Genomic DNA, 26323 nt, shown 5'->3' on the forward strand with positions numbered 1-26323 from the left:
TGTCCATATGCTGAGTAAACATATGCAACAGAAATGTTCATGTAAATCGATGTGCCCATATGCTGAGTAAACATATGCAGCAAAAATGTTATGTAAATCAATGTACTAAGTACGCACACAATGGGCATACATAGCATAAAATGTAATGAAATCATGTACTATAATGTACTAATGAGCATAGCAGATATACAATGTGAAAACATGGAAAGCATGAAAGTAACAGATAGGCACATGTGTTTCACCCCAAAACAGTTTGGAAAACAGTAAAAGATGGGGTTCTATGTACTCACCTGAGGTTGCTTTGTTGTTCTTGTGAAATAACCAGGTAAATGCGAGAGGTCACGGAATATCAACGGCACCTAATAGGTAGCTATGTTAATATACCGGACCAAATCGGAAGATCGGATAGTACGCGGGTTCGTAAACCAAACGAGTATGGAGACTCGTGTAATATGGTTTAACAAAACCTACATACTAAAATGAAACTTAACCTAAGTGCTTACGGTCCATCACGACCCGTTTAGGTAGCTTATGCCACCTTACGCGTCGTTCGCGTAGAACGCGTTCGGAACGCCTAACATCGTGACCACAAGGTATAACCTCGGAAGGTTATAGCTATGGTCACCTAATGTGTTTGGTCAGGTCCTAATGACCGACTAAATGGGTCGGGTTCGAAAGCATAAGCGATGGTTCAGATCGCTTACCTTACGACCCTATATAAGCACTAAACTAAAAGTGACGAGCTAAGCATGTTAGAACATGCTTAACTAAGTTTAGAAACAGGTTTGACATCAAAACAAACGGCTTTGATGCCCACGAGTAGTTTGGTTACAAAATATGCAAGAATGCACATTTTGGCCGAAACTACGACTCGTCACTGAGCCTAGATAACGTGGTGATCAGTAGGTATGGTTACTACGGACCATAACCATCGTGATCACGCTCACGTTATGAAGTTCCATGAACTTCGCATCGACCATAAGCTGGTCAATGCAGAAAGTCAACAAAACGTTGACTTTCGGACTCGAAAAGCGAATAAAAGAGCGAAAGAAGACTTACGGAGGGTCCCCGAGTGCTAATCAAGACCAAATAGCTCAGGTATGAAACAATGGTTTCAACTTAGAGCTTCAAGATCTGATTTTGTGATTTTTACACTAAAGGGGGGGTATTTATAGGAAAACTGGAACCGTTAGGATCGTTTTATCGAATATCGTGCCTTGATCTCGTGCGTACATGTGTCCAAGTGGATAAGTTCAGTGAACTTGACCCTTGGCTCTTCATTGGGTGAAAAGGCATCGCCCTTTGATCGAACGAAAGGCCAGATTCTGCATTAAATGCAAAATCTTTCTGTCAGACATGTTCACGCGGCCCGCCTAAAGATTTGGCAAATCTTTACGCGCCCCGCCTAAGGTTCCCAGTCCAGAATTTTCAATTTTGGTCCCTGCACTTCAGAAACACGTATTTTGGCCCTTTTTTGGCACGTTTAAGCCCCGTTAACCTCATTTCAAGGCTCTAAGATGAAGTTAAAGTGTAGGGGACTTGAAATATGCTCAAAAATATTCCGGATGTCGGTTCGTTTGGCCGTACGATCGCGATGTTCGCTTAATTACGATGGAATGCGCATAAGCGTGAAAGACGATCCAAATGACGCGACGAATGGATTTTCTTATGCCAAACACTAAGGCATAATACAAGGATGCTTACATAAATTTTTGGATGTCCGGATGTATTCAGAACGTAAGTTATGCGCGAAAGTGCAAACTTAGGCACTTTTTGACACTTTTAGTCCCTGAATGATCCAAAAGTTTGTTTTAGCATACCAAACCTCTCAAAGCCTATTTCTAAGCTATGTAAAGGATATTTATGGTATGTTTAACTTATGGACATGTTCCGGAATGTTCGTTACAGTTCAAATTGGCATACTTTACAGTTTGTCAAGTTTAGTCCCTGTAAGCGAATTAACTTGTTTTTGCCATACCAAAGCCTTTAAAACTTATTTCTAAGTTATGTAAAGGTTATTTAAGGTATGTTGAGTATATGTTGATGTTCCGGAGTATTTGTCGCATTAAACTGAGTATGTTTACGCACTAGTTAACGTATAACTCTCCAGAAAGCGATGTAGAGTTTGAAATTGAACAAAAGTCAAAACACGAAAAATGTAAAACACAATGAAACAAACATTGGGATCAAATAACATTATTTTATTGATAATTGAACTGTTCATGATGATTACAAGCACAAATGTTACAGTCTCCCTACTTGTGGAAATTTCGTCCCGAAATTTATTTAGAGGAAACTGATTGAAAAAGATGCGGATATTTTGCCTTCATTTGATCTTCACGTTCCCAAGTAAACTCGGGTCCACGCTTAGATTCCCAACGAACCTTGACCAAAGGAATGCGCTTGCGTTTGAGCCACTTGACTTCACGTTCCATGATTTCTACCGGTTTCTCAACAAATTTCAGTGTTTCATCAACACGAATTTCGTCCAGCGGTATGTGGAGGTTTTCATCAGCTAAACACCTCTTGAGATTGGACACGTGAAAGGTTGGATGAACATTTCCAAGTTCAGGAGGTAACTCAAGTCTGTAGGCTACCTTACCGATTCTTTCGACGATCTTGAATGGTCCAACATATCTAGGTGCAAGTTTTCCTTTCTTTCCGAATCTGATCACACCTTTCCAAGGTGAGACCTTAAGTAATACACGATCACCGACTTGAAAATCCAAGGGTTTGCGTTTTAGGTCCGCGTAACTCTTTTGACGGCTTCTAGCTGTCTGAAGGTTATCACGAACTTTCTTTACCTTTTCTGTTGTCTCTAAAATGAGGGCAGGTCCAGTAAGTTGAGCCTCACCGATCTCATTCCAGCAGACTGGTGAACGACATTTTCGACCATAGAGAGCCTCGAAAGGAGCCATGTTGATGCTGGAGTGATAACTGTTGTTGTAGGAGAATTCAATCAATGGAAGATGTGAATCCCAACTACCACCAAAGTCGATCACACAAGCTCTAAGCATATCCTCCAGTGTCTGGATTGTTCTTTCAGATTGACCATCCGTTTGCGGATGATAAGCTGTGCTCAGATTAAGTTGGGACCCCATAGCGGATTGCATGGTTCTCCAAAAATGAGAAGTGAAACGAGCATCTCTGTCAGAAATGATGCTCAAAGGAACACCATGTCTAGCTACAATTTCATCTACGTAGATTTGAGCAAGTCTGTCAGCTGAATAATCCTCACGGATTGGCAAGAAATGTGCTGACTTGGTAAGACGATCAACGACTACCCAGATGGCATCGTGACCTTTCTTTGTGCGCGGGAGTTTAGTAATGAGATCCATAGTAATGTTTTCCCATTTCCAAACCGGGATCTCTGGTTGTTCCAATAAGCCAGAAGGACGCTGATGTTCAGCCTTAACCTTAAGACAAGTAAGGCATTTTGATACGTATAAGGCAATGTCTTTCTTCATACCAGGCCACCAATACTGAATACGAAGATCCTTATACATCTTATCTGAGCCAGGATGAATGGAATAACGAGACTTATGGGCTTCATCCATAAGCAAGGTACGAAGATCATCTTGGCTTGGGACCCACAAACGGTCCATGAAATAGTACGATCCATTGTCTTTCAATTCAAGAGCAGGTGTTATGTGATAAGGGAATTCCTTATCCATTAAACCTTGTGAAACACAAGCTTGTTGAGCCTGAGAAATACGTGCTTGGATGTCGGTTTGAATAACAGATTGGACACGAACACAATGAAGCTTAGTACGTTCCTTGCGACTCAATGCATCGGCTACGACGTTCGCCTTACCAGGATGGTAGCGAATCTCGCAGTCGTAGTCGTTTAGGAGTTCAACCCAACGTCTTTGTCTCATGTTGAGTTCTTTCTGGTTGAAGATGTGTTGAAGACTCTTGTGGTCAGTGAAAACCACACATTTTGTACCGTACAAGTAGTGTCTCCAAATCTTAAGAGCGAAAGACAACTGCACCCAACTCAAGATCATGAGTGGTGTAGTTTTTCTCATGTATCTTCAACTGCCTTGATGCGTATGCTATGACTTTGTTTCTTTGCATCAGGACGCAGCCAAGCCCTAATTTAGATGCGTCACAATAAACGACGAAATCATCATTGCCCTCAGGCAATGTTAGGACAGGTGCGTCGCAAAGCTTTTGTTTCAAAGTCTGAAACGCTTCCTCTTGTTTGACTCCCCAATCAAATGGCTTGTTCTTCTGAGTTAGAGCAGTTAGAGGAACTGCAATCTTCGAGAAATTTTCTATGAAGCGGCGGTAATAACCCGCTAGACCAAGAAAAGAACGAACTTCAGTAGGGGTAGTAGGTGTATCCCAATCCTTAATCGCACTGATCTTGGAGGGATCTACATGAATACCTTGTTCGTTGACAATATGTCCTAAGAATTGAACCTCTTTAAGCCAGAATTCACACTTGGAAAATTTGGCGAAAAGTTGTTCTTTCTTTAGGAGTTCCAATGTAAGACGAAGATGTTGCTCATGATCAGCTCGCGTCTTAGAATATATCAAAATGTCGTCAATGAAAACGATGATGAACTTATCTAAATACGGCTTGCAGACCCTATTCATTAAGTCCATGAAAACAGCAGGAGCATTAGTCAAACCAAATGGCATGACTGTGAACTCATAATGTCCATAACGAGTACGGAACGCTGTCTTGGGAATGTCTTCTTCATGTACACGAAGCTGATGATATCCAGATCGTAGATCAATCTTTGAAAAGTAAGATGCGCCTTGTAATTGATCGAAGAGATCATCAATGCGAGGTAGGGGATATCGATTTTTGATGGTAAGCTTGTTAAGCTCACGATAATCGATACACATCCTAAAAGATCCATCCTTCTTCTTTACAAAGAGAACGGGAGCACCCCAGGGTGAAAAGCTAGGACGGATAAAACCTTTGTCGGAGAGTTCCTGCAGCTGTTTAGATAATTCTTGCATCTCTGATGGTGCAAGACGGTATGGAGCTCTGGCAACGGGATTTGCACCAGGTACGAGATCAATACGGAACTCGACTTGGCGTGCTGGAGGTAGACCAGGTAACTCTTCAGGGAAAACTTCAGAATAATTCCGAACGACAGGAATATCTGAAATAGTCTTACCCTTGCCTTTATCTGCTGTAACATGTGCTAAGAAAGCCACGTAGTGCTTTCGCATATACTTCCGAGCTTTAAAACAAGACATGAGTTTGAGACCACCGGCAGGCTTCTCACCACGAACCTGTAGGATCTCGCCTGTAGACAGCGGCACACGAACAATCTTCTCAGAACAAACTATCTCTGCGCGATGCTTGGATAACCAATCCATTCCCACTATAACGTCGAAGCTTCCAAGTTGCATTGGCGTGAGGTCAATAGGAAAAATATGGTCGTCAAGATTCAACTGGCAGTTGCGTAGAACAGAATTAAGAACAATGGGTTCACCACTGGCAACCTCTACTGTCAAAGGTTTACCTAGTTTCGTTCTAGACACGCGAAGCATTGTCTCAAAAGACAATGACACAAAGCTCTTGTCGGCACCCGAATCAAAAAGAACAGATGCTGGCTGATTATTAATAAAGAACGTACCGTTCACCACCTCGTTGTCTGCTTGTGCTTCTTGTGCGTTCATGTTAAAGACTCGACCTCGAGCCGGTGCCGGATTCTGGTTTGCATTCTGGTTCTGGTTGACTAGTCTTGGACACCGATTTCTGTAGTGGGTCAGATCCCCACAATTATAACATGCACCTGGTGGGTAGTTTGGTCGTGCAACCTGACCCTGTTGTTGAGCAACCTGTTGAGCAGGGTTCTGGACTGCGTGATTCTGAGCAAACCGACAAACATCGGTAAGATGACCCGATTTCCCACAGTTAGTACAGAAACGACACTGATATTGTGGCTGGTGGTGACTGTTGCATCGATTGCACAAAGGTGCACTTCCTGAGTAGGGCTTCTTTGCTGGAGGCTGGTTGGGAGCTGCCTGGTTAGCTTGGGCAGTCACAGCAAAATTTTGGGAAGCCTTACGCTTCCTTGACCCCCTTGAGGAACCAGAGTCCTTTCCCTTCTTGTTCTGACCTTTCTTACTATCCTCCTTGTCAGCCGACTGCTTCTTGCCCTTGTCACCCTTCCTGTGTAGTTTATTCTTTCGGATCTGCGACTCAGTCAGTGTCGCTGATAACTCGATTGCCTGACGGAGTGTGGTAGGGTTGCTACCAGTGAGAATGTCTTGTACTGAGTCAGGTAGGCCGTCGATGTATCTTTCGATGGCCTTATCGAGTGGGGTAACCATAGTCGGGCAAAGAAGACTCAGCTCCTCAAACCTATCTGTATAAGCCCTGTGCTCGCCACTATCTTGCTTCAACACATCAAATTCCTTCTCCAACGCTCGTTGTTCATGACGAGGACAAAACTCCCTCATCATAAGAGCTCTCAGTTGAGCCCATGTCTGAGCTAGAGCAACTTCTGCACCTTGATCTCTCATAACCCCATTCCACCATGTTAGAGCCCTCTTCTGAAACACGCTTGAAGAAAACTCGACTTTGCGATTATCCGGACACTGCACATGGCGAAAAGTGTTCTCGATGCTCTCGAACCACTGAAGAAGCCCAGTTGCTCCTTCAGAACCACTAAACTTGAGTGGCTTAGCCTGGTTAAAATCCTTGTATTTGCATGTACCATTGTTGTTATTGGCCTGGTTCCATTGAGCAAAGAGATTCGGAAATTGAGCAGCCATCTGCTGCGCAATAATCTCCGCCAGCTCGGCAGTAGCTATCTGGTTGTCGCGTCGAGGAGGCATTCTGGAAGAGGAAAACATGAAAGGAAACGAGTGAGATGATTGGGTGTAGAGAACGAGATGAAACAGAATCAATAAAAGCAAAGATGGTGGTTATGCATCGCAATGCAAACAAGCGATATGAAATGTCTAGTCAAAGTAAATGGGTCAGAATTAGTGTATCGCGAAGACATGCTCGCCTATAAGTGAACACTCACCCCAAGAGTTCCCAGGTAAGAGTGACTGGTCCGATTATGTGGATTTGTACGAACACTCTAGCCTTAGACAGAAAACTCAGGGTACAGGCATTCACCCTTCCAGTTCGCACGTGTTCACACTATTAACCCAACACTTTGACGGGATTTTTGAAATCCAAAGAGGTTCAAAACCTTATAACAGAGGGTTCAAAACCTTATAACAGAGGGTTCAAAACCTTATAATAGAGGGTTCAAACCCTAGCAATCAATCACCCTAGAACAGATGATTAATTTTCAAAGCGGATTCGGAACCGAAGTTCCCGTTGTGGTTATCACCTAAGGATAGGTGATGTGCATGTTTTAAACTCTAAACACAAGATAACTTGTGTTAGGGTCCTAAAGTTATAGTCTAGGTCAAAGCATTACTAATAACCTAGTTCCCTATAACCATTGGCTCTGATACCAACTCTTCTGTCACACCCCGGCCGCGTGTAACATGCAACCGCGGCGGAAACGCCGGGGAGTGTCGTGGACAGAATTAAATTGTTTCATAACCATGGCATACAAGTTGTATTTTATTTATAAACAAAGGTGTTACATTGTCTTAGAAAGAGAGTACGGAAATCAAAACATAATTAAGCTAGTTCAACTTCATTTTTAGGCTCTAAGGCACAGGTCCGCCCTAGAATCATGATCATCGTCCTATGGAATAGCTCCTGAAAACACATGTGAAAGTAGGTATGTCAGCATAAAAATGCCTGTGAGATACATAGTTTTTGTGAAAATGGAATTCATGACTTGTGTTTAAAGAATGTTTAATAACAGTCAGTCATGAACCTTGTAATTTGTCTTGCTTTGTAAACCATTTGAAAAACGATAACATCAAAGGATATGTATAAATAAGTGCAAGGTTAAGTGAATAACCAAGTAAAATGAGTTGAATAAGATAAGTAGTTTGTGAAAATATTGTCTTGTGAAGGATATGTTCTTTATGTAAAATGCAATGTGTCTAAACTGAAATGACTTAGATAACGCCACGATATGTAATATTATACAAACATTTATATATAGGAAGTACCAGCGGCGTATCCACCATGTTTGTATCATATTACATACGCCACGTTACTTAAAGCATTTACCCAAACCAATCCACCATGTAAATTGTTCATGTGTAAACCAAATGTCAAGTGTTATTGTAAACCATGTCAAATGTTTATGTTCAAATGTAAACCACCAAATGTGTATGTCAATGTCAACGTGTTTATGTTTAATGTAAATCATATAATGTGCATCCCAAAATGTATTATGTATGGTAAGCGAAATGTATCAACTTAAACCATATGCACAAAACAAGTCGTTGAGGTAAAACGTGGTTTAAATCAACGTTATGTTCTGCGGAAAATGCATGCTCTATTGATATTAACATTTATGCGGTATTGTAAACTATGCATACATCCAAGCCTTGAGACTGCGGCGATAAACCCTTAAACAAATTAAAGGTTTATCTAAGTTATGTATATCGAATTCGGTCATTCCTTCCAGTCCTATCAAACCCAGAACTTCAGGAATGGGAGTTGTCAATTCCTATGGTACCACTACCTACTAACGAACGGCGTAGCTAATGTTAATGAATGTATTGTCCCATGTTTAAACAAACCAAATGTCATAACAAAATGAAGGCATGTGATGTAATCAATTGTACTAAGTATGCTAAGTAAACATACGAAGCAGAAATGTCCATGTAAATCAATGTGTCCATATGCTGAGTAAACATATGCAACAGAAATGTTCATGTAAATCGATGTGCCCATATGCTGAGTAAACATATGCAGCAAAAATGTTATGTAAATCAATGTACTAAGTACGCACACAATGGGCATACATAGCATAAAATGTAATGAAATCATGTACTATAATGTACTAATGAGCATAGCAGATATACAATGTGAAAACATGGAAAGCATGAAAGTAACAGATAGGCACATGTGTTTCACCCCAAAACAGTTTGGAAAACAGTAAAAGATGGGGTTCTATGTACTCACCTGAGGTTGCTTTGTTGTTCTTGTGAAATAACCAGGTAAATGCGAGAGGTCACGGAATATCAACGGCACCTAATAGGTAGCTATGTTAATATACCGGACCAAATCGGAAGATCGGATAGTACGCGGGTTCGTAAACCAAACGAGTATGGAGACTCGTGTAATATGGTTTAACAAAACCTACATACTAAAATGAAACTTAACCTAAGTGCTTACGGTCCATCACGACCCGTTTAGGTAGCTTATGCCACCTTACGCGTCGTTCGCGTAGAACGCGTTCGGAACGCCTAACATCGTGACCACAAGGTATAACCTCGGAAGGTTATAGCTATGGTCACCTAATGTGTTTGGTCAGGTCCTAATGACCGACTAAATGGGTCGGGTTCGAAAGCATAAGCGATGGTTCAGATCGCTTACCTTACGACCCTATATAAGCACTAAACTAAAAGTGACGAGCTAAGCATGTTAGAACATGCTTAACTAAGTTTAGAAACAGGTTTGACATCAAAACAAACGGCTTTGATGCCCACGAGTAGTTTGGTTACAAAATATGCAAGAATGCACATTTTGGCCGAAACTACGACTCGTCACTGAGCCTAGATAACGTGGTGATCAGTAGGTATGGTTACTACGGACCATAACCATCGTGATCACGCTCACGTTATGAAGTTCCATGAACTTCGCATCGACCATAAGCTGGTCAATGCAGAAAGTCAACAAAACGTTGACTTTCGGACTCGAAAAGCGAATAAAAGAGCGAAAGAAGACTTACGGAGGGTCCCCGAGTGCTAATCAAGACCAAATAGCTCAGGTATGAAACAATGGTTTCAACTTAGAGCTTCAAGATCTGATTTTGTGATTTTTACACTAAAGGGGGGGTATTTATAGGAAAACTGGAACCGTTAGGATCGTTTTATCGAATATCGTGCCTTGATCTCGTGCGTACATGTGTCCAAGTGGATAAGTTCAGTGAACTTGACCCTTGGCTCTTCATTGGGTGAAAAGGCATCGCCCTTTGATCGAACGAAAGGCCAGATTCTGCATTAAATGCAAAATCTTTCTGTCAGACATGTTCACGCGGCCCGCCTAAAGATTTGGCAAATCTTTACGCGCCCCGCCTAAGGTTCCCAGTCCAGAATTTTCAATTTTGGTCCCTGCACTTCAGAAACACGTATTTTGGCCCTTTTTTGGCACGTTTAAGCCCCGTTAACCTCATTTCAAGGCTCTAAGATGAAGTTAAAGTGTAGGGGACTTGAAATATGCTCAAAAATATTCCGGATGTCGGTTCGTTTGGCCGTACGATCGCGATGTTCGCTTAATTACGATGGAATGCGCATAAGCGTGAAAGACGATCCAAATGACGCGACGAATGGATTTTTCTTATGCCAAACACTAAGGCATAATACAAGGATGCTTACATAAATTTTTGGATGTCCGGATGTATTCAGAACGTAAGTTATGCGCGAAAGTGCAAACTTAGGCACTTTTTGACACTTTTAGTCCCTGAATGATCCAAAAGTTTGTTTTAGCATACCAAACCTCTCAAAGCCTATTTCTAAGCTATGTAAAGGATATTTATGGTATGTTTAACTTATGGACATGTTCCGGAATGTTCGTTACAGTTCAAATTGGCATACTTTTACAGTTTGTCAAGTTTAGTCCCTGTAAGCGAATTAACTTGTTTTTGCCATACCAAAGCCTTTAAAACTTATTTCTAAGTTATGTAAAGGTTATTTAAGGTATGTTGAGTATATGTTGATGTTCCGGAGTATTTGTCGCATTAAACTGAGTATGTTTACGCACTAGTTAACGTATAACTCTCCAGAAAGCGATGTAGAGTTTGAAATTGAACAAAAGTCAAAACACGAAAAATGTAAAACACAATGAAACAAACATTGGGATCAAATAACATTATTTTATTGATAATTGAACTGTTCATGATGATTACAAGCACAAATGTTACAGTCTCCCCTACTTGTGGAAATTTCGTCCCGAAATTTATTTAGAGGAAACTGATTGAAAAAGATGCGGATATTTTGCCTTCATTTGATCTTCACGTTCCCAAGTAAACTCGGGTCCACGCTTAGATTCCCAACGAACCTTGACCAAAGGAATGCGCTTGCGTTTGAGCCACTTGACTTCACGTTCCATGATTTCTACCGGTTTCTCAACAAATTTCAGTGTTTCATCAACACGAATTTCGTCCAGCGGTATGTGGAGGTTTTCATCAGCTAAACACCTCTTGAGATTGGACACGTGAAAGGTTGGATGAACATTTCCAAGTTCAGGAGGTAACTCAAGTCTGTAGGCTACCTTACCGATTCTTTCGACGATCTTGAATGGTCCAACATATCTAGGTGCAAGTTTTCCTTTCTTTCCGAATCTGATCACACCTTTCCAAGGTGAGACCTTAAGTAATACACGATCACCGACTTGAAAATCCAAGGGTTTGCGTTTTAGGTCCGCGTAACTCTTTTGACGGCTTCTAGCTGTCTGAAGGTTATCACGAACTTTCTTTACCTTTTCTGTTGTCTCTAAAATGAGGGCAGGTCCAGTAAGTTGAGCCTCACCGATCTCATTCCAGCAGACTGGTGAACGACATTTTCGACCATAGAGAGCCTCGAAAGGAGCCATGTTGATGCTGGAGTGATAACTGTTGTTGTAGGAGAATTCAATCAATGGAAGATGTGAATCCCAACTACCACCAAAGTCGATCACACAAGCTCTAAGCATATCCTCCAGTGTCTGGATTGTTCTTTCAGATTGACCATCCGTTTGCGGATGATAAGCTGTGCTCAGATTAAGTTGGGACCCCATAGCGGATTGCATGGTTCTCCAAAAATGAGAAGTGAAACGAGCATCTCTGTCAGAAATGATGCTCAAAGGAACACCATGTCTAGCTACAATTTCATCTACGTAGATTTGAGCAAGTCTGTCAGCTGAATAAACCTCATGGATTGGCAAGAAATGTGCTGACTTGGTAAGACGATCAACGACTACCCAGATGGCATCGTGATCTTTCTTTGTGCGCGGGAGTTTAGTAATGAGATCCATAGTAATGTTTTCCCATTTCCAAACCGGGATCTCTGGTTGTTCCAATAAGCCAGAAGGACGCTGATGTTCAGCCTTAACCTTAAGACAAGTAAGGCATTTTGATACGTATAAGGCAATGTCTTTCTTCATACCAGGCCACCAATACTGAATACGAAGATCCTTATACATCTTATCTGAGCCAGGATGAATGGAATAACGAGACTTATGGGCTTCATCCATAAGCAAGGTACGAAGATCATCTTGGCTTGGGACCCACAAACGGTCCATGAAATAGTACGATCCATTGTCTTTCAATTCAAGAGCAGGTGTTATGTGATAAGGGAATTCCTTATCCATTAAACCTTGTGAAACACAAGCTTGTTGAGCCTGAGAAATACGTGCTTGGATGTCGGTTTGAATAACAGATTGGACACGAACACAATGAAGCTTAGTACGTTCCTTGCGACTCAATGCATCGGCTACGACGTTCGCCTTACCAGGATGGTAGCGAATCTCGCAGTCGTAGTCGTTTAGGAGTTCAACCCAACGTCTTTGTCTCATGTTGAGTTCTTTCTGGTTGAAGATGTGTTGAAGACTCTTGTGGTCAGTGAAAACCACACATTTTGTACCGTACAAGTAGTGTCTCCAAATCTTAAGAGCGAAGACAACTGCACCCAACTCAAGATCATGAGTGGTGTAGTTTTTCTCATGTATCTTCAACTGCCTTGATGCGTATGCTATGACTTTGTTTCTTTGCATCAGGACGCAGCCAAGCCCTAATTTAGATGCGTCACAATAAACGACGAAATCATCATTGCCCTCAGGCAATGTTAGGACAGGTGCGTCGCAAAGCTTTTGTTTCAAAGTCTGAAACGCTTCCTCTTGTTTGACTCCCCAATCAAATGGCTTGTTCTTCTGAGTTAGAGCAGTTAGAGGAACTGCAATCTTCGAGAAATTTTCTATGAAGCGGTGGTAATAACCCGCTAGACCAAGAAAAGAACGAACTTCAGTAGGGGTAGTAGGTGTATCCCAATCCTTAATCGCACTGATCTTGGAGGGATCTACATGAATACCTTGTTCGTTGACAATATGTCCTAAGAATTGAACCTCTTTAAGCCAGAATTCACACTTGGAAAATTTGGCGAAAAGTTGTTCTTTCTTTAGGAGTTCCAATGTAAGACGAAGATGTTGCTCATGATCAGCTCGCGTCTTAGAATATATCAAAATGTCGTCAATGAAAACGATGATGAACTTATCTAAATACGGCTTGCAGACCCTATTCATTAAGTCCATGAAAACAGCAGGAGCATTAGTCAAACCAAATGGCATGACTGTGAACTCATAATGTCCATAACGAGTACGGAACGCTGTCTTGGGAATGTCTTCTTCATGTACACGAAGCTGATGATATCCAGATCGTAGATCAATCTTTGAAAAGTAAGATGCGCCTTGTAATTGATCGAAGAGATCATCAATGCGAGGTAGGGGATATCAATTTTTGATGGTAAGCTTGTTAAGCTCACGATAATCGATACACATCCTAAAAGATCCATCCTTCTTCTTTACAAAGAGAACGGGAGCACCCCAGGGTGAAAAGCTAGGACGGATAAAACCTTTGTCGGAGAGTTCCTGCAGCTGTTTAGATAATTCTTGCATCTCTGATGGTGCAAGACGGTATGGAGCTCTGGCAACGGGATTTGCACCAGGTACGAGATCAATACGGAACTCGACTTGGCGTGCTGGAGGAAGACCAGGTAACTCTTCAGGGAAAACTTCAGAATAATTCCGAACGACAGGAATATCTGAAATAGTCTTACCCTTGCCTTTATCTGCTGTAACATGTGCTAAGAAAGCCACGTAGTGCTTTCGCAGATACTTCCGAGCTTTAAAACAAGACATGAGTTTGAGACCACCGGCAGGCTTCTCACCACGAACCTGTAGGATCTCGCCTGTAGACAGCGGCACACGAACAATCTTCTCAGAACAAACTATCTCTGCGCGATGCTTGGATAACCAATCCATTCCCACTATAACGTCGAAGCTTCCAAGTTGCATTGGCGTGAGGTCAATAGGAAAAATATGGTCGTCAAGATTCAACTGGCAGTTGCGTAGAACAGAATTAAGAACAATGGGTTCACCACTGGCAACCTCTACTGTCAAAGGTTTACCTAGTTTCGTTCTAGACACGCGAAGCATTGTCTCAAAAGACAATGACACAAAGCTCTTGTCGGCACCCGAATCAAAAAGAACAGATGCTGGCTGATTATTAATAAAGAACGTACCGTTCACCACCTCGTTGTCTGCTTGTGCTTCTTGTGCGTTCATGTTAAAGACTCGACCTCGAGCCGGTGCCGGATTCTGGTTTGCATTCTGGTTCTGGTTGACTAGTCTTGGACACCGATTTCTGTAGTGGGTCAGATCCCCACAATTATAACATGCACCTGGTGGGTAGTTTGGCCGTGCAGCCTGACCCTGTTGTTGAGCAACCTGTTGAGCAGGGTTCTGGACTGCGTGATTCTGAGCAAACCGACAAACATCGACAAGATGACCCGATTTCCCACAGTTAGTACAGAAACGGCACTGATATTGTGGCTGGTGGTGACTGTTGCATCGATTGCACAAAGGTGCACTTCCTGAGTAGGGCTTCTTTGCTGGAGGCTGGTTGGGAGCTGCCTGGTTAGCTTGGGCAGTCACAGCAAAATTTTGGGAAGCCTTACGCTTCCTTGACCCCCTTGAGGAACCAGAGTCCTTTCCCTTCTTGTTCTGACCTTTCTTACTATCCTCCTTGTCAGCCGACTGCTTCTTGCCCTTGTCACCCTTCCTGTGTAGTTTATTCTTTCGGATCTGCGACTCAGTCAGTGTCGCTGATAAGTCGATTGCCTGACGGAGTGTGGTAGGGTTGCTACCAGTGAGAATGTCTTGTACTGAGTCAGGTAGGCCGTCGATGTATCTTTCGATGGCCTTATCGAGTGGGGTAACCATAGTCGGGCAAAGAAGACTCAGCTCCTCAAACCTATCTGTATAAGCCCTGTGCTCGCCACTATCTTGCTTCAACACATCAAATTCCTTCTCCAACGCTCGTTGTTCATGACGAGGACAAAACTCCCTCATCATAAGAGCTCTCAGTTGAGCCCATGTCTGAGCTAGAGCAACTTCTGCACCTTGATCTCTCATAACCCCATTCCACCATGTTTGAGCCATCTTCTGAAACACGCTTGAAGAAAACTCGACTTTGCGATTATCCGGACACTGCACATGGCGAAAAGTGTTCTCGATGCTCTCGAACCACTGAAGAAGCCCAGTTGCTCCTTCAGAACCACTAAACTTGAGTGGCTTAGCCTGGTTAAAATCCTTGTATTTGCATGTACCATTGTTGTTATTGGCCTGGTTCCATTGAGCAAAGAGATTCGGAAATTGAGCAGCCATCTGCTGCGCAATAATCTCCGCCAGCTCGGCAGTAGCTATCTGGTTGTCGCTTCGAGGAGGCATTCTGGAAGAGGAAAACATGAAAGGAAACGAGTGAGATGATTGGGTGTAGAGAACGAGATGAAACAGAATCAATAAAAGCAAAGATGGTGGTTATGCATCGCAATGCAAACAAGCGATATGAAATGTCTAGTCAAAGTAAATGGGTCAGAATTAGTGTATCGCGAAGACATGCTCGCCTATAAGTGAACACTCACCCCAAGAGTTCCCAGGTAAGAGTGACTGGTCCGATTATGTGGATTTGTACGAACACTCTAGCCTTAGACAGAAAACTCAGGGTACAGGCATTCACCCTTCCAGTTCGCACGTGTTCACACTATTAACCCAACACTTTGACGGGATTTTTGAAATCCAAAGAGGTTCAAAACCTTATAACAGAGGGTTCAAAACCTTATAACAGAGGGTTCAAAACCTTATAATAGAGGGTTCAAAACCTAGCAATCAATCATCCTAGAACAGATGATTAATTTTCAAAGCGGATTCGGAACCGAAGTTCCCGTTGTGGTTATCACCTAAGGATAGGTGATGTGCATGTTTTAAACTCTAAACACAAGATAACTTGTGTTAGGGTCCTAAAGTTATAGTCTAGGTCAAAGCATTACTAATAACCTAGTTCCCTATAACCATTGGCTCTGATACCAACTCTTCTGTCACACCCCGGCCGCGTGTAACATGCAACCGCGGCGGAAACGCCGGGGAGTGTCGTGGACAGAATTAAATTGTTTCATAACCATGGCATACAAGTTGTATTTTATTTATAAACAAAGGTGTTACATTGTCTTAGAAAGAGAGTACGGAAATCAAAACATAATTAAGCTAGTTCAACTTCATTTTTAGGCTCTAAGGCACAGGTCCGCCCTAGAATCATGATCATCGTCCTATGGAATAGCTCCTGAAAACACATGTGAAAGTAGGTATGTCAGCATAAAAATGCCTGTGAGATACATAGTTTTTGTGAAAATGGAATTCATGACTTGTGTTTAAAGAATGTTTAATAACAGTCAGTCATGAACCTTGTAATTTGTCTTGCTTTGTAAACCTTTTGAAAAACGATAACATCAAAGGATATGTATAAATAAGTGCAAGGTTAAGTGAATAACCAAGTAAAATGAGTTGAATAAGATAAGTAGTTTGTGAAAATATTGTCTTGTGAAGGATATGTTCTTTATGTAAAATGCAATGTGTCTAAACTGAAATGACTTAGATAACGCCACGATATGTAATATTATACAAACATTTATATATAGGAAGTACCAGCGGCGTATCCACCATGTTTGTATCATATTACATACGCCACGTTACTTAAAGCATTTACCCAAACCAATCCACCATGTAAATTGTTCATGTGTAAACCAAATGTCAAGTGTTATTGTAAACCATGTCAAATGTTTATGTTCAAATGTAAACCACCAAATGTGTATGTCAATGTCAACGTGTTTATGTTTAATGTAAATCATATAATGTGCATCCCAAAATGTATTATGTATGGTAAGCGAAATGTATCAACTTAAACCATATGCACAAAACAAGTCGTTGAGGTAAAACGTGGTTTAAATCAACGTTATGTTCTGTGGAAAATGCATGCTCTATTGATATTAACATTTATGCGGTATTGTAAACTATGCATACATCCAAGCCTTGAGACTGCGGCGATAAACCCTTAAACAAATTAAAGGTTTATCTAAGTTATGTATTTCGAATTCGGTCTTTCCTTCCAGTCCTATCAAACCCAGGACTTCAGGAATGGGAGTTGTCAATTCCTATGGTACCACTACCTACTAACGAACGGCGTAGCTAATGTTAATGAATGTATTGTCCCATGTTTAAACAAACCAAATGTCATAACAAAATGATGGCATGTGATGTAATCAATTGTACTAAGTATGCTAAGTAAACATACGAAGCAGAAATGTCCATGTAAATCAATGTGTCCATATGCTGAGTAAACATATGCAACAGAAATGTTCATGTAAATCGATGTGCCCATATGCTGAGTAAACATATGCAGCAAAAATGTTATGTAAATCAATGTACTAAGTACGCACACAATGGGCATACATAGCATAAAATGTAATGAAATCATGTACTATAATGTACTAATGAGCATAGCAGATATACAATGTGAAAACATGGAAAGCATGAAAGTAACAGATAGGCACATGTGTTTCACCCCAAAACAGTTTGGAAAACAGTAAAAGATGGGGTTCTATGTACTCACCTGAGGTTGCTTTGTTGTTCTTGTGAAATAACCAGGTAAATGCGAGAGGTCACGGAATATCAACGACACCTAATAGGTAGCTATGTTAATATACCGGACCAAATCGGAAGATCGGATAGTACGCGGGTTCGTAAACCAAACGAGTATGGAGACTCGTGTAATATGGTTTAACAAAACCTACATACTAAAATGAAACTTAACCTAAGTGCTTACGGTCCATCACGACCCGCTTAGGTAGCTTATGCCACCTTACGCGTCGTTCGCGTAGAACGCGTTCGGAACGCCTAACATCGTGACCACAAGGTATAACCTCGGAAGGTTATAGCTATGGTCACCTAATGTGTTTGGTCAGGTCCTAATGACCGACCAAATGGGTCGGGTTCGAAAGCATAAGCGATGGTTTAGATCGCTTACCTTACGACCCTATATAAGCACTAAACTAAAAGTGACGAGCTAAGCATGTTAGAACATGCTTAACTAAGTTTAGAAACAGGTTTGACATCAAAACAAACGGCTTTGATGCCCACGAGTAGTTTGTCACAAAATATGCAAGAATGCACATTTTGGTCGAAACTACGACTCGTCACTGAGCCTAGATAACGTGGTGATCAGTAGGTATGGTTACTACGGACCATAACCATCGTGATCACGCTCACGTTATGAAGTTCCATGAACTTCGCATCGACCATAAGCTGGTCAATGCAGAAAGTCAACAAAACGTTGACTTTCGGACTCGAAAAGCGAATAAAAGAGCGAAAGAAGACTTACGGAGGGTCCCCGAGTGCTAATCAAGACCAAATAGCTCAGGTATGAAACAATGGTTTCAACTTAGAGCTTCAAGATCTGATTTTGTGATTTTTACACTAAAGGGGGGGTATTTATAGGAAAACTGGAACCGTTAGGATCGTTTTATCGAATATCGTGCCTTGATCTCGTGCGTACATGTGTCCAAGTGGATAAGTTCAGTGAACTTGACCCTTGGCTCTTCATTGGGTGAAAAGGCATCGCCCTTTGATCGAACGAAAGGCCAGATTCTACATTAAATGCAAAATCTTTCTGTCAGACATGTTCATGCGGCCCGCCTAAAGATTTGGCAAATCTTTACGCGCCCCGCCTAAGGTTCCCAGACCAGAATTTTCAATTTTGGTCCCTGCACTTCAGAAACACGTATTTTGGCCCTTTTTTGGCACGTTTAAGCCCCGTTAACCTCATTTCAAGGCTCTAAGATGAAGTTAAAGTGTAGGGGACTTGAAATATGCTCAAAAATATTCCGGATGTCGGTTCGTTTGGCCGTACGATCGCGATGTTCGCTTAATTACGACGGAATGCGCATAAGCGTGAAAGACGATCCAAATGACGCGACGAATGGATTTTTCTTATGCCAAACACTAAGGCATAATACAAGGATGCTTACATAAATTTTTGGATGTCCGGATGTATTCAGAACGTAAGTTATGCGCGAAAGTGCAAACTTAGGCACTTTTTGACACTTTTAGTCCCTGAATGATCCAAAAGTTTGTTTTAGCATACCAAACCTCTCAAAGCCTATTTCTAAGCTATGTAAAGGATATTTATGGTATGTTTAACTTATGGACATGTTCCGGAATGTTCGTTACAGTTCAAATTGGCATACTTTTACAGTTTGTCAAGTTTAGTCCCTGTAAGCGAATTAACTTGTTTTTGCCATACCAAAGCCTTTAAAACTTATTTCTAAGTTATGTAAAGGTTATTTAAGGTATGTTGAGTATATGTTGATGTTCCGGAGTATTTGTCGCATTAAACTGAGTATGTTTACGCACTAGTTAACGTATAACTCTCCAGAAAGCGATGTAGAGTTTGAAATTGAACAAAAGTCAAAACACGAAAAATGTAAAACACAATGAAACAAACATTGGGATCAAATAACATTATTTTATTGATAATTGAACTGTTCATGATGATTACAAGCACAAATGTTACAATAATACCGGGTGTACGCCTACACCCGGGTGTCAAGGTCGTGGCCAAAAATGATGCCAAGGATATCCGGGACATGGTCATTAAGCTCCCAAAGGCATAAAAACAAACAACACCAAGTTTTAAAACGGGTCCCATTGATAACACCCAACTACTAATGAGATGGGGTCAATCGCCCGACCAAGCGGTATTTTATATACCGTACCCCCAAGCCCGTATAAGGGAAAATAAGTTAAAAGTATTTTTAGCTGAGCAAGTATAACCACAAATTCAAAAATGCACGTGTCTTTTACTGGGCTCCTATTAAGAGTCCTAAGATGGATTAGAGAGCCAAAGAAAAGAGTTGGTGACCAGAGGAGCTCCAGAAAATCCTTAGCCAAAGTTCCAAAATGAGCAAGTCTCAAATGAACAACTTGAACTCTATTTATAGTGAACCCAATGCACCAAGATCATGCCAAGCAAGTCTAGGGCAGTTACAAGATCAACCCAAATGTCCCTAAGGGTCTATATACTGCCTAGGAAGCCCATAGAATCAGAATTTTACGTTTTAAGTCGGTTAAAGGGCTGGACAGGCAGCTGTCCAAAACATACTGCCAGCGACGGTCTTACGGACCGTAAGCTTGAGGCCTTACGGTCCGTAAGGACCTCTTGCGGACCGTATGCTACATGGTTTGCGGTCCGTAACCGACTTTACTGAAACATGGTTCAGGTGCCCACCTTACGGACCGTAAGCCTAAGGCTTTGCGGTCCGTAACCGATCTACGCGGAACATTCCCAGGTACCTTGCTTACGGACCGTAAGCCAAGGGCCTTACGGTCCGTAAGCGATGGCCAAAAGACAAAAGTTTGCAAACTTTTAAGTCTTGACCATGCAACCACAAAAACCCGAAACATGCTGCCTCTTTTCAGATGTGGGACCTTCAAGGCCAGCCATTGCATGTCCTACTTCTTCTTACATGTTCCCATTCATATCAACTCAATAAAGGACTTGTATTTTGACGGAGATTCAAAGAAATGAGTCTTGGAATTTTATAGAAATTGGCCAAGCTTATAACAATTCTTATTCATAAGAATTTTATTAAATTTAGGAGTAGTAACAACCTATAATTCCATGGCCCTTAATAAAGATAAAACTTTATTTATTCAAGAGCAACCGGTTATCGAATGAGATGATCATCAATTGATTTAAGGATCTTGGGATTTATAAAATTTGGGTCGCTCAGAGGTGATTTAATAACGTGTCGCCCTTGGGTCGTTCAGAGGTATTTTAAATAACATGACGCCCCTTTTTATTAGAAATCCTACCACATATCTCTTTATTAAATCCGGTTTTTCTGACATGTCTGTCACGGAGGACACGTGTCTTTATTCAATTGGACAGGAATTTTCGAGGTGTTACATTTAACTAAATCCGTGTTTGGTTTTTGATATACCATTTCAGCACCATCGATCGCGCATTCCGCCTGCTTGATCTTTTTAATGTCCAAAAACCTAACAGGCAATTGATAGAAACTTTGAATACAACACTGGTTAACGTCAAATCTTTGATTACCCATGAAAATCTGACACCCCGTTTTCCGTGATCACATTTAAGCACCTTCCTGAATGATAGATCCGTATAAACGGTATTCTCCATAATCAGCAAATCTTCATCAGATAACAAATCATCTGATAATGCATTCAGATCTCCGAAGCTTTCGTCCACGATTAGATTTACCTTCTCGGACAACCCAGATCTCACAAGCTTTCATCCACGATCAGATTTACCTTCTCAGACAGTCTCAAAGTCGGAACCACCCGAATACTGTTGTATCGTCACGAATTTCAAAAATGCTGGAATTTCAATATGAAATTTTTATTCCCCCTCATTTTTTTGCAAATCCTGACGTCTTACCACTGAATTCCCCCTCAAATTGAGCAATCCAGTTCTCTTTTATCTCTAAAAAACTCGACTATGCCGAAAATATGACAATTTTTCCCAGACCTCAATTTTTCATCATTGCGGATTTTACGTTATGGCCCATTGATAGTCAGATAACCCAGACGATAAACATTCTTCACCAATATCATGACTACCCCACTAATTTCCACAATATGTGATCGTATCATCAAATCTATTCTCTGAAGCACATGACTATGTCCCCGAACAACCCAGCTTGGTCGTTAAAAACCCAAAAAAAAATTCAATCACCAAATTTTTTCTGGGGACTCATCTCGTCAATTCGATCAAAAAGTGCATATTTTAGGCATTTGCTCATTCGTGCGAACAGGGTAGGTTTATTCGTGCGAATGGGCTGATTTTGGAACGAATTGACATTTTGGAACGGATGGGACTAAATGACCATTTCATCGCGAATGAGCCAGTTCACGCGAACCTGCACATCTGTTCGAAAGAAACTGATATATTCTCAAAAGCATTCCCTATCACATTTTTCGATCCAAAATCTTTATTTTTGCGAATTTCATGATGAAACTTCACAGGATTGTGCGAAAATCAATCACGAACTTAATGATGTCTCCAATTTCAAATTCCATCCATGAATTGACCTTCAATTTGATGTTTATTTGATATTTTATGTCAAAACTCACTAAAAATCCAAAATTTATGAGCGTAGGTGATTCAATCAACTGTTAGATCGATTGAATCAGTATCGTAGCTTTGATACCAATTGAAATTCAAGGATCTGGTGGGTTTGATGGTGTGTTAGTTCTGAGATAACCAATTTGGTGAAGTATTATTAATAAGAAAGGAGTAGAAGTAGAATCAACACTGAACAAGTCAATTTAATCTGGTTTCTATTCAATGATTTGAATTTACATACCCGCGAAACCAGTTGGACAACATCTCGCCTCTGGGAACCAAAGCTTGTCCAAACAAGACCCTAACACCCATATATATAGAGCTTGTCCGTTCATACGAACCTAGGTAACACCTACGTATGAACCTGGGTGTGTGTCTTGTGGATCCGTACGAATTAACTATTCAGTCCATTCGTACGAACCAACTGTTACAATACAAAACCTTTTGATTCGTAACGGATAACATACAAATCTAGGCAATATTCAACACATGCTCTATCTACCATATTCGCACAGTGGCGGACATAAGAAATATGCATCAACACTTGTAAAGCAATTCTAGTTGTATAATAAAACTATAACCTAACTATGATAAAACCCTAAAGTTGCATTATAATTTATCAACAACATGATCAAATAATAAAATTAAACACTTATATGGCCTTGCAAATCAATCAAGTGGTCTATACACTACACCGAATCACATTTGTCAACAAAACCACTAAAAACTTAAAAATATCAAACCATATAAAGTACATCACAGCCACAAATATGTGTTGAATTCATGAACAAACAATCGTAATAGTTTCAGAAGCCAAGAATTTGCCAACTATATCGATTGTCAGGTATAGTGTTTCAAATGAAAACTCGAATTTTGTTGTGAACTTCAATCAGTCACCTGTTCTGCAGCTAGGGAATCATGTGCATCTGCATTCTCGGCCTAATTATATACCGGTATCGTACCGTATCGATCATTTTCGATACCTGTACATGTTCAGTACAATACTACAATACTAGTAACTTGGTGGATTTACAGATAAAAATATTATACCCATTTTTTCGGTACCGGGACCGGTACCCATTGTTATCATTTTTCAAAACCGGTATTTTCGGTACTCGTCTGGTACCATGCTCATCCCTACTTTGATTGCATCAATTATCTACACCCAATTTTCAACGTCAATCTTGATAACAAACCACAACTGTTATTACAAATTAGCGCACATAGCAAATGTCTACCAACTGACCGTGTTCTTTGTGGGCATGTAGAATGATTCAAAGACGTGAGGGGGTGAAGTGTGTAGACGATAGACTTTAGCCACCCATGCTTCAAGCTAAAAAATCAGTTTTTATTTTTTTTATATATTCCCTATATAATTCCATAAGAATGTATCTAGAAGCTGGATTAATATGACTTACCCTCAAGAAACAACGTTCAACAATTGATACAGATATTTCAGCACCGAAACAATCCATAATAGAAGGTATATGGTCACAAGATATTCCTTCATGCAAAATATGACATACAATTAAATTAATTAAGAGAATGTCTAGCAAATATGGAGTTTCAGGCCTGTTCAGCCTGCAACATTTTCATTGCCTCATTGCGGAATACCACATCAGTAGTCAACGTTACATCAGTGATTGATCCGTTCACATAGCACCTGTTGTAATACAAGTTTAATGTTATCAATATACAACTTTATGCATATTATTTGATCAAATAAAATGAAAAATAAGAATCATCAGCAAAAACAATTTTTTTTGCTATGTTTTATGTTACAAGGTTGGTTGAATTAAAAGAATGAACTTTAAAAATTAATTACATCAATGTGAGAACCGGGAGTTCGGTTTGCTCGAACACGCTTAGGTCAGATTAACAGCTACACAATCGCGCGGAATCCGAAAGTGAAGTAGGAAAAAGATAAACAACATAGACACCGTTAAACACATTCATTCTCATTGATGGTAATGACTAGTACAAAGATCCAGAGAAAAATTGAGCAGGGCTTCGCCAGAGGTGTCAAGAACAAGTGTCTCAAATGAGGAGCCAAGACCCTCTACTTATAGGCGAACCCATCCGGGAGAAAGCAACTAACCCATCCGTCCGGATGGGACTATGTCCATCCGTCCAGATGGACTTACATTACATCTTAACATTCTGTTTCAACCCGGATTTGATACAAAACATATATTAAACTCTACATAGACCACAAACAGGTAAATAAGACTCGATACAAACGAAAGCTACAAACATATGCATCTATAATCAATATGTAAGAAGTTTATTAGGGTAAAATATACAAACTTAAGGGGAATATTTGTACCTGCAATAACATCAAGTGGCCCGAAAACATCCAGCTTCACCACCATCTCACCATCCTTTAGTTTCTAATAAGATCTGGAAATCTGATCAATCAATTGAAAATAAACTTACAATGGATTCAAAGATCCTAACCCTCATGAACCAAAACAACCCACATATCAAAATGCTTTGTAGTGCATATGATAAAATATTACATATTTCTAATCTAATTAAACCAAGTTAGTGAATTCAGAAACTTCTATTGTCATTGATCTCAGTTATCAAATTTAAGAATCAAAATGCTTGTACAAAACAGATTTATATAAAAATAATGAGTAAAATTACCTCTCCTAGACCATAAAATGCCGCAATGCCTTTGGTCCGAACTCGCTGGAAACCGCATTTTCCGACTTTGAAACATCATAAAATCGATCTCAAAACACCAAATAATGTGGTTGTGAGAAGATGGAAAGAAAAGGGGAAAGGGGGAATCGCCAATGTGGACTCAGACTGAGATTTAGGGTTCAAAAGAAATGCAGATTTACATATCCATTCTGAGTTTCACATAAACATAGAAGCTTTGAAATAATAATATACAGGTTAAAATTTTCAGAAACACGATTCGACAAAATAGAAATCATGATTCAAAATTTCAGAAACGACTTGAGATTTTAAACATTAAACACATGAGCGTATATACAAATATCACAAACGATTTGAGATTTCGGATTTCTGATGAACATCAAAATGTGATTTTGCAAACGTCAATTGTTAAAAAAAACCTAAATTTGAATAGTAAAAAGATTAAACATACATTAAAGCTTAAAGAATAGACGAAAACATATCATTTGCTGGTTGCTTTAGACTAAGATATAGGTTGTGATGGAACAGAGAGAAATACAACGATGGAACAGGCAGAGATGTATAAAATTGAAATTATGGTTTTAAGGATTGATTGAAGAGAGAGGACATATTATAAGAGCGTGTTTGAGAAGCCGCGCGAATGAAGAAAAATAAGAGGAAAAAATTGCCGCTCAACTTCTGAATTCTCTGGATTAAGAGAATGTCCACATCATCAAATTGGTTAGCTAAAAACATGTCATATGGCTAAGTTGCATTCTTTTAATATAGTAGATAGTTACAGATTATAGATAAGTTGTTGTAAACCAACGTTTGTGATATATGCGAAAGTGCACATATTTTTATATCAATTTACACCTGCTTTTTATTAAGTTTTGTTAAAAAAATATTTAAAATTGCCTTATTATTGTTAAGAAATAAAATGAAGGCAACGTACGACTAAATGTAAGAAAAAAACAAAGAAAGACATTGACAAAAAAAACTCTGCCTCTACTTGAACTTGTCGCTGCAAAAGAAGTCAACAATCGGTGCTCTGTCAGAGGTAACGACGACGTACGGTGGTTGCCGGTGGTGTGGATTTCCGATTTGGAGAATTTTTAGACCAAGATGCTAATATTATGTTTGAACGACTTGATAAGAACTTAAAATGAGTTGAATTTCATGTTAGATTGGGTCAAGTTCCTTTTAGGATGACTAGTTGGACCTATGCATACATTTGTTGTGGTACATGTTTTTTAGTTATCACATATTATTATTATTATTATTATATATATATTTATTATTAATTTATTATTATTAATCTTTTGCACTTTTTATTTGGTTTTGTATTAATGACTTTAATAACTAGTTGCTTATGTTGAACGTGA

The 26323-nt window shown here is 40.2% G+C and overlaps 1 protein-coding gene across 1 annotated transcript in view; it reads right to left on the bottom strand.

The window, feature by feature from the left end:
• The window catches only part of LOC110881638, a 36641-nt gene extending 11977 nt beyond the window's left edge, over positions 1-24664 (bottom strand). The window contains exons 1-2 of the mRNA XM_022129841.1: positions 24619-24664; positions 23711-23796 (exon numbers count right to left, since the gene is read on the bottom strand). Coding sequence (XP_021985533.1) covers positions 23711-23796; positions 24619-24664 — 132 coding nt within the window. The remainder of the gene's footprint in view (positions 1-23710; positions 23797-24618) is intronic.
• Positions 24665-26323: the final 1659 nt, after the last annotated feature.

This window comes from Helianthus annuus, chromosome 10 (assembly GCF_002127325.2).
Source record: "Helianthus annuus cultivar XRQ/B chromosome 10, HanXRQr2.0-SUNRISE, whole genome shotgun sequence".
Classification (NCBI taxonomy): domain Eukaryota; kingdom Viridiplantae; phylum Streptophyta; class Magnoliopsida; order Asterales; family Asteraceae; genus Helianthus; species Helianthus annuus.